General features: G+C 50.3%; 1 protein-coding gene across 3 annotated transcripts in view; it reads left to right on the top strand.

Moving 5' to 3' along the window:
* cadm4 (cell adhesion molecule 4) overlaps positions 1 to 10,000 on the top strand; it is a 184,142-nt gene that overhangs the window by 154,595 nt on the left and 19,547 nt on the right. For all 3 annotated transcript variants that reach the window (XM_080005000.1, XM_080004999.1, XM_080005001.1), the window contains exons 3-4: positions 3,878 to 4,165; positions 9,037 to 9,195. In XM_080005000.1, coding sequence (XP_079861126.1) covers positions 3,878 to 4,165; positions 9,037 to 9,195 — 447 coding nt within the window. The remainder of the gene's footprint in view (positions 1 to 3,877; positions 4,166 to 9,036; positions 9,196 to 10,000) is intronic.

Genomic DNA, 10,000 nt, shown 5'->3' with positions numbered 1-10,000 from the left:
TGGTCGACTTGCAGCCCCGCGGGCTCGGGGAAAAAAAGTGTTGGGGACACTTTTCAGGGCGTGTCAATTAACAAAGCGTCAGTTTTTCGACGCGTAAACCACAATTTTTATTTTCCTTTTTTCCTTCTCTTTCTGCCCACATTTGCTCCGCCACTCGCTGCGCGGCCCCTCCATTGTCCATCTGCCGCCCAGACGCCAGGCATACAAACCGTGGTTCATCAGGCGCCTGGCAACCCGTTTCAAACAAACTGGCCAAAACAGGGCAAACGCTTTAAGGGGAAATTGGGTTGCCAGTTTTTTTTGTTTGTGTGGGTGTGTGTGTGTGTGTGTGTGTGTGTGTGTGTCTGTTTGTGTGTGGTTTTTTTGTTTTTAGGAGAGCAACGGGTAACAGCTGTGTTTTATGAGATTGGGTCGACAGATATCTGTAACATAGCAGCGGAGCGCTCCAAGTGGACCCTCACGCCTCGTGGGGGTTCGTATATCTCTCGCCGCCAGCCGAAAAAATTCCCTCCTGCATGCAAATGAGATGACACAACAAAGGTGAACTTGGACTTGAACAAAAGTCTGACATTTAGTTGCCATTTAGCACAGAGAGAAGGGGGGAAAAAAGGGAGATTTACCTATCCGTGGGGAATTGTTCACTCACAGCGTTCTCCATGCCATTCAGCGGAGAGGAAATTCCGGGGCCTCGCTCCCTCGCTCCCTCGCTCCCCCGCTCCCCCTCCTCTTCTTCTGTCCCTTCTTGCCGTCATATTATCGAGTGATATTTCTCTTATTTCTCTAGCTCTCGCTTCCTCCCCTTTCCCCTCTTTTGCACACACACACACACACACACACTCACATTCACGGGCAGAAACACGCACGCACGCACGCGCGCGCACACACACACACACACACACACACACACACACATACACACACACACACACACACCATGCCAGTGTCTGGAGTCGGTGCTGTGATGAACGATTCGGGGAGTGTCTCCCATTCTGTCACTGAATTTATGCCCACACAAAGGAACTGGAAGAGGTGGGATGGGATTTAAGAAAAGAAAAGAAGAGAGGGAGGGAGGGAGAGAGAGAGAGAGAGGAAACGAGCGAAATATGTTTTTCTGTCAAATCGATGCAAAGTGAGTTCTCGGGATCGTTTTACGAGAATCCATCGCCACCGAAATCACCGTCTCCCGCAGCCTCTTATTAACATTATGCATTATTTTAAGCATTTTCTCCCGGCTCATTCCGCTCCTTTCTCCGGTGACAAAAGGAGAAATTGCCGCCCGTGCCTACCTCCGCTCCTCCTGCATCTTCTCTCCGTTCCTGCTTTGTTCATCCTGGATGTAGTGATTGCGGCCACTCAGGCGCAGGGCTCACTTTCAGAATTGGAAGTTTTTTTTGTTTGTTTTGTTGCGGTTTTTTTTCTCGCTTGATGGGCCATTTCCTCCTTTCTTCTCATTCCCCGCTTATACTCCGTTTTGATTCACAATTGCCATTTTCACTCCCGTGTCGCGCATAATTGTGGAATAAAGTCTCGAGTCCCCGCTGACAATAAGAACAAACTCTGTTTGCGTATCGCTCCGGAAAACTGTCGCTTTGGAGATAATAAAACAATAAATATTTAAAGCGCACAAAGACAAACAATGGAAGTGCCCAGACCTCAATTGGAAACATGGTCACAATATATAAATAAACTGAGCGGAGACGAGTAGGGTGTGACGAAAGAATAAATATTAAATTACAGAAAGCGGGAGATTAGTCCTCTCTGTTGCATCCATGTAAAGTCTGCGGCTGCGCTTGTTTTTAGGGCGACTTTTTATAAACTCCCTGAACTTCCCTCCATCAAGCTCAGCCTCTGATGAGAAGATAATCAGTTCAGTAATACCACCAAAAACAAACAAACAAACAAACCCCCAAAACGTTAAAATGTTACAGGGCTGCTATCACCGCTCTGATTTCAACCTTCTTTCCTGACAGCTCCCCCGCACGCTGATGTGTTCGCAAGTGACATCACAAATTAGGAGACGGTGCGAGACGGAGGTTGGGGTTTTTTTTTTTTACGGAGCAAATTCAGGGCCGTGGCCAGGATAAATTAAATGGGGGTGGGGGTCCCCCGCACCTTAATGACCGTGTTTGCGCTGACATGTGATGAGCTCGATAACCTTTTGTGCACGCAACGCTGAGACTGCGCAGTTAATTCTTCGTGAATTTGCCCCGCTTGTTTTTAGTTGTTTTATATGGAGAAACAGAGAAGGGGGCGTGCAGCGGGGGGCAGCGATCACTCCCTCTCTACTACACATTTTGGGTACGGGTGGGTGGGAGGGCACGAGATGCGCCAAGGGGGGGGCATGAACAAGCCCAAGTTGGAGGCTGCTCCCATTAAAACGGCTTCCACTTCGCTTTGCATTTTTAAATAGTTACTGGCTAACTCCTGTGTGTGTGTGTGTGTGTGTGTGTGTGTGTGTGTGTGTGTGTGTGTGTGTGTGTGTGTGTGTGTGTGTGTGTGTGTGTGTGTGTGTGTGTGTGTGTGTGTGTGTGCGTGCGTGCGTGCTTGCGTGGGTGCGTGTGTGCGCACGCGTGTGCGTGCGTGTGCGCCTGCAAACAAATGTCGTGTGCAGACGAAATCATTAAAAATAATGGTTGTAAACCTTATTTGTACATTGTTTTCCACAAAATAGTAACTAAGGGCAGTACAAATGATAAGACCAAAACAAATAAGCGCTAATTAGGAAAATTGTCAAATTAATTCAACGCAGGGTTAAAAAGACGAATTCACCAGAAACAAAGTGACATAAAAACTGCGAGGGGAAAATGTGTTGAAAGTAATGAGTTGCGGCAGCCCGGACTGTTTTTGTACATCTTTGTGTGCATTTGTGTGTGTGTGTGTGTGTGTGTGTGTGTGTGTGTGTGTGTGTGTGTGTGTGTGTGTGTGTGTGTGTGTGTCATGTGGTCTTTTGCTATTAAACAAAGAACTTTAGCACACAATCATAATGCTCTGTAGGTTAAGAAAAAAAATAGAAATAAAAATCACTCTGGGACACGAGGTGAACCTGTCCTTTAATCAAAGACGGTAAAAGATCAGGTCTGCAGTTATTGTGCTTTTGGAAGCGATCCATCCCATCATGACGGAAGCTCTTTAGAAGCCGATCCCCCTTCCAGGAGCACCAGAGGAAGCCGATAGAATCAGAAGCTTTTGTTCGGTCGGTCGTCAAAGGTCATTTTCATGGAAATGTGTTTCACTCGTTAAACCCGACGCCCCGGACGGCGCTTCCTCTCACGACTCCGCCTTCTCCCTGTGGTGTCGTTTTCTCTCTTGTTTTTTTTCAAATCATTATTCTTGGGCGCGACACGACTCCAGGCGGAGTCGTTTCGCGTTGAAAGCGCGCTGCTTTGGCGGCGTACGTCCGTGATGTTGTCCAAGGTGTGTTGCAGTCGCCGGGATAATTGTATTTCCCGCAGTGAGAAGAAGGCGTCGACCGGGGAGCCAGACAGCTGGACCGCGCTCAAATTAAACCGTTAATTAATTAGCGCATCCCGGCATCGTAACCCCGACGTCCCAGCAACGCGTGGTGGTGGTGGTGGTGCTCCTCCCAATCTGCACGGCTCGTCTGTTTCCCCACTGCTTCGCCTTCTCACGCGTCTCCGTTGCCATTTCAGCTTTTCCCCGGCACGGATGATTGGCGATGGGTTTCTATTTATGTATTTTCGTCGCCGTCGTTAGTTTTGAACTTTCGGAACGTTTCTCACTGTGCAGATGGAACGGCGTCGAGTAAAATGCTCACCTGTCGTTTTCTCTCCCCTCCTCCCTTTTCCTCCCTCGCCCCATCTCCTCCTCTTCTGTCTTTCACCACCCCCGTCCGCCCGTCCCTCCGCCCGCCCCGCAGCACTGAAGGATGACCGCTTCCAGATGGTGCTCTTCACGCCGCGCCTGGTCCGCATCGCGCTGTCCAACGTCAGCGTGTCGGACGAGGGCGGCTACTTCTGCCAGCTCTACACCAACGCCACCCACCACCAGGTGGCGACGCTCTCCGTGTCGGTGCCCCCGGAGACGCCCGTGGTGGAGGTGAAGCAGGAGGCGGTGGAGGGGGGCGAGGTGGAGCTGGCCTGCGTGTCGCCGCGCAGCAAGCCCGCCACCACGCTGCGCTGGCTGCGCGGAGGCCGAGAGATCCCAGGTCTGTAAGGGGCGGAGGGGTGGGACGGTGAGGGAGGGGTGGAGCGGTGAGGGAGGGATGGAGGGGTGACGCGGTGAGAGAGGGATGGAGGGATGGCTGGATGAACGAAGTGGGGTAGAAACATGGCCAACTGGAGGGTTGCCCCGAAAAGCCGCTGGAGTGACGGAGGAAGGCGGGAATGATGGAGAGCTGGATGGTTATGAGTGAAAGACGGATTGACGTCTGAAAAGCCGTTGGAGCGATAGAGAGAGGGAGCGACGCAGTGAATGATAGGATGACTGATCGAAGGGCGGATGGATGTAAAAAGACTTTACTGTAGGACGGTCGCCTGGCAGAAAGAAAATAATGATCGGTGGAAAGAGGAGAGAGAATATTGGATGAGGAGCGGCGTAGAAAGACGGAGAAAAGAGGATGGAGGTGGATGGATGAGTGAAGGAATACAAGCGTAAATGGCAGAAGAATGGCTAAGAAGCCATTAGAGTGAAAGAGAGAGGGAACAAGAGACGGATGGAATGATGGGTGGATGGATGGATGGATAGATGGATGGATGGCTGGATGGATGGATGGATGGATGGATAGATGGATGGATGGCTGGATGGATGGATGGATGGATGGATGGATGGATGGATAGATGGGATGGGCAACATGGATCGCAGGCGGCAATAGCCAATTAGAAGAGTAGGTGGTGGACGGGTTGATGGAATGCACGCGTAAAAAAAACAAATAGATGGATTGAATGTCACGGTTAGACGGAAAGATGGATGGATGGATAAAGGCGGGGTCGCCGGCGATGCGCGCGGAACTGCCTGGAGGAGCGCACAGACGCGTGGACACGGAGATGGACGGACGGTAACGGGTGGAGGGATGAAGGGATGTAGGGGTGAATAGAAGAACATGTGAAATAATATTAAAAAAATACATTTTTATCAAGTCTCTGCTGCAATATTCTTACAAGAGGAGGAAGTTAGTGGCGATCAAACACAACTTTTCGGCAATAACTTTTATCCTTTGTGCGCCCTCGGGGGAGGTCTTTCAAGTTCGTGGAAGGAGCTGTGTGCGTGCGTGTGTGTGTGTGTGTGTGTGTTTGTATAAGTATTAATTAAGGACATGAACAACTGCTAATAAGGCTTCACTGCATCCTGAAACCGCTCAGCTTTGAGGTGAAGTTGATGTAGGGTGATGGTGTTGTCATGCTGTCATTTGCACACACGCGCGAACGCACACACACAGACACACACACACACACGCACGCACGCACACGCACATACACACACACACGCACGTTGACTCTCTTGCAAGCGCAGACACGCACGTTTCTTTCCCCCTCTCTTTTTCACACCACAAGTTCCAACACAGCCACACACACATACACTCTCTCTCTCTCTCTCTCTCTCTCTCTCTCTCTCTCTCTCTCTCTCTCTCGCTCTCTCACACACTCTCTCTTTTTAATGCATGTGTCCGACTCCACATCTTCCTTTCCTCAGATAAACCTCGAAGCCATCCATCTTGTTTTTTTTTACTCTCTTGATCTATCCCTTTTTATATCTTTTAATCTCCCCTGGTGTCTTGCTGTTAATGGGGCACTTCATTCAATAATACATCTGACTCCCGTCCTTCCCTCACCTCAGGTGAGACTCCACGGGAAGATTCCTGTTTTTGAAGCGTTGATTAAAACAGGACATTGTGAGTCTATCATATTCATTTGACCAAGCCCATAATTAGTTCCGCTTTGATGAGGATGCACGACTTCAGAGAAGCTCTTCTGCCTTCTATCAAATTATTTTTTTACAGACGGTTCTGCTGACTGGGTCCTGCCCCCGGCCGCACAGAAAGACGCTGATTTCAACAACGCAAATCTCACATATTGAATATTCTCCTCGCTCTCTGTTTAGAGAGAATTTTACTTATTTGTGCGCACTGTAGACGACATGTGCTTTAACGGAAAGCACCACAAGTCAAGACGAAGGATCTCATCCTCAGGATGCTAGAATCGGTTTGTTCCACCGAGCACGCTTTATTTTTAGCCTCAAAACGCTTCGTAGACGAGCTGCGAAAGTGAGACGAGAGAACGTGGGATCACAGGTTCGAGTCGAGTCGAGACGGACACGTTTTAGAGCTGGCTGTTGTTTTTTCGGGGTTTCCGCCGGTTGGTGTGTCAGCGGAATCAAATCCAACCCGTGGAACGATGGAAGCCGTTTGAAAGCGGGCGGATTTGGGAAGGTTTTAGACGCCGCCCGTTCCTCCTGCCGCCGCGGCTGACAGCCCATGCGGCCGAGGCCGCGGCGGGGAGACGGGTGGCGTTCGTGCAAAGGGAATGTGATGTATCGCAACTTAATGGTGCGGCCATCAAAGTTTATATCCCATCCTAACAAACACCGCAGTGAATGGAGAACGGCTCCATTTCAGTTGATTGCATGAGCCTATTATTAATAGGATATTGGCCTATATCTCCCGAGTCGGGTGGCCGTGTTTTATCATGGTGTCATTCTCCCATTTCGGTTCTTTAATAAACCCAGACCGCAATTACTCACTGTGCTCAGATGACGCCACTGACAGCACCAAATTGTTTTGGCTGTTTGGCGAATTTGGCAAAATGAGAATAATGTGCAGGAGTCTGCGTGATGTAATGCGATATAAGTTATATTTTAAGATTTTGTTTTGTTTTGTTTTTGCCCTTCTAATCTCCACATCAGCCCTCTTCTCTTCGCTCTGTTTCTTTTTTTCTTTTATCTGACTCCGTCATCTCGTCTTCTCCCTTCTCTTCTGTTGCCACTGGCCCCCTGCCATCGCGGCTCTCTTCCTCCTCCTCCTCCTTCCTCCTTCCTCCTCCGTCCTCATCCTCTGGCCCCCGCAGCCCCTCATCCCTTCATCTCAGCTCGCTCCCTCCGTTTTCCCGTCATCGACAGAGACGACGCTCCTCGGGCGGAGCGGCGTGCGCCAGACGTGCGGGCGGCTCCACGGACGAGGAGTCAGACAATTAGACGGGGCGGAGTGCCTTCCGTCTCGTCTTCTCTCTCTCTCTCTCTCTCCTTCTCGCGCTCTTTCCTTCTCCTCACTTTTCCTCGAGTCGCCTTCCTTTCTCCTCGCCGCGGTGACGGCTCTCTTCACCTCCCTTCGTCTCTCGCCTTCTGTCATTCTCCTTACACGCCTCACTCGTTCGCGCCGGCTCCCCTCCTCCCCCGGGTGGAGAAGGGGGTGGGGGTGGGGGTGGGGTTCCCTCCGCTCCGCTCCTGTCTTTTGGCCCGGCGTTAAATTCGCAGTGACACTAAAGGTGGACGGATCACAGATAGAGGGAAGCGTTCTTTAATTAAGACGCTATCGCCTCCTCTCCTCGTGCTCTCCTCCCTTCCACTCTTCTTCTGCCTTTCTCACACCTCACCTGGGCGACCTTCCATTCGCTGAGTGACAAGTGTCAAGTCCTGTTGTTTCGGTTCTACTGTCCCACCGTTCCCGTCCCCCCCTCTCTCTCCCTCTCTCCCTCCCTCTCTATGTGCATGAGCCTCTTTATCTGCCTATTTCTTTCCTTGTCCGTCCCTCGGCCCCCACTGCTCCATCCCTCATGCCTGTTTTGCTTCCCATCCATGCACGTCCCTCTATTATTTGCCTTTATTCTCACCCTGTTCCATAGACGCTCTCCTCCCTCTCTCTCTCTCTCTCTCTCTCTCTCTCTCTCTCTCTCTCTCTCTCTCTCTCTCTCTCTCTCTCACTCTCACTCCACCCTTGTCCCTTCTGTCTGGCTCAGTTAAAATCTCAAATCCCTTATGCATATTAGTTCTTTTATCTTCCCCCCACTTCCTTGCTTGCTCTCTCTCTCGGTCTCTCTCTCTCGGTCTCTCTCTCTCTCTCTCTCTCTCTCTCTCTCTCTCTCTCTCTCTCTCTCTCTCTCTCTCTCGCTCTCTCCCTCTCAGTCTCCGTCTCAGTCTCTTTCATAGAAACAAACACACACTCCAGCGCGCACGCACGTCACACACACACACACACACACACACACACACACACACACACGCTTACACACACACACGTCCACCTGAAGCCACAGTGCAAAAACCAATAATTCCACCGCTCATAATTGGTGTGAAATACAGATGCAAATTGCTCTCTCCTCTCTACTTTCTCCCTCTCCGCCTCTTCATCTCCCTCTATTCATCCTCCTCCTGACAGGTACGCCGTGTCGTGCCGAAAGGCCTATTCATCAGCCCCTAACTCTCTCTCTCTAGCTCTCTCTCTCTCTCTCCCTCTCTGTCCTTCTCTCTGTCTCTGTCTCTTTCTCGCTACTCACTCCATCCATTTGTCTATACCCCCCCCACACACACACACACCACACACGCACACACACACACACACACACTCCACCACCATGCCTGTCTTAAGCAGGATAAATAAAGAATGGGCATGTCCTGGCTGCTCATGTCTCTCTCTCTCTCTCTCCGCTCTCTCTCTCTCTCTCCCTCTTTCTTCTTTACCCACCCTCCTCACCTCACTCACTCCCTCCTCTTTCTTCACCTTTTCCCTCCCTCTTTTCCCTCCCTCTTTTCCCTCCCTCTTTTCCCTCCCTCTTTTCCCTCCCTCTTTTCCCTCCTCCGTATTTCCTCTCCCTCGCTCCCCTCCTCTTCTTTCACCCACCTCTATATTAACTTTTTCTTTCTCACCCACACACCTTCTCCTCCACCTTTGCCCTTCTCTTTTTACACTCGTGCTCTACTTCCACCTATCTCGCCGTTACCAATCCGACCCACTGCTTCCATCCCTCGCTCTCTCACCTTATTTCTCTCCTCCGTCCGTCGGCTCGTCTCACCTCCATGCACCTTACTCACCTGACCCCTTTGTATCGCCCACCCCCTTCCTCTGCCTCTCTCCACCCCTGTCCGCAGGCGTGGTGTCCCAGCAGGAGAGCGCCAAGACATTCAGTGTGTCCAGCACCATCCGGCTCCCGGTGGAGAGGAAGGACAACGGGGCGGCGCTGAGCTGCGAGGCCTCGCACCCGGCGCTGAGCCAGAAGAGAATCCGCCATTACCGCCTGGATGTCTACTGTGAGTCCACCCCAACGCCACCCCATAATAATGTGATGTGTTTTTTTTTTCTTTCTTTCAGACGTCCAGGGCTGTGATGCCATATTCTTCAGGGCTATAATTTGAGAAGAAAAAAAAAAAAAAAACGAACGTACAAATGAATCCATCTATAACACTATTACTCCCGATAGCTATTTCAATATCGTTCAATAGTGGGTTTAACTTTCACGGCAGCAATAATTTTGTCAGGGTCAGGGGCTCATTTTTCAAACGGTGAATATCTCATTTCGCAATGACAGTCGTTTTAAACACAGCCCTGAATTTCAATGGAGGGGATTTTTCAATGGAGCCCTGCTGGAGATCCGCTCCCATTAAAACTTAATACTGTCTAATCTATTCATGTGCTGACCCAGCAGCAGAGCCGGGGCCCCCGGGCCCCCCGGGCCCCCGGAGAGTTCTGACCGGCACTTTAACAGACATCACCAAAAAAGTCACTCGAGAATCTAGTAAATGATCGGTAAATAAATTATCGCTCTGGCATGGATTGGTGTTCTCTGTTCAGTAAGGAATTTGCTCTTTCGTAGTCTTAGAAGTATTATTACAATTGAAGCATTCGTTTTGAAAGGTCATTATTCAACAGGTATATTGCAGTACCAAAACACACTCCCACCCTTCATTTAAGCAGTTCATTTAAATGCTGCCATTGTTTTATTTCAGCCTCCGTGGCCCGGTGTCACGTAAGCACATTCAGCACTTTCACTCTGGAACTTTCTGTCAAAAGTCGCTTGAAAAGTGTGTCCTTGATTTGGAATTTGGAGTTGAGACT

This window comes from Zeus faber (assembly GCF_960531495.2).
Source record: "Zeus faber genome assembly, chromosome: 8".
In the NCBI taxonomy this organism is placed as follows: Eukaryota; Metazoa; Chordata; class Actinopteri; order Zeiformes; family Zeidae; genus Zeus; species Zeus faber.
Note: the sequence above shows the minus strand (reverse complement) of the source record. Positions and strands in the feature narration are given on the sequence as shown.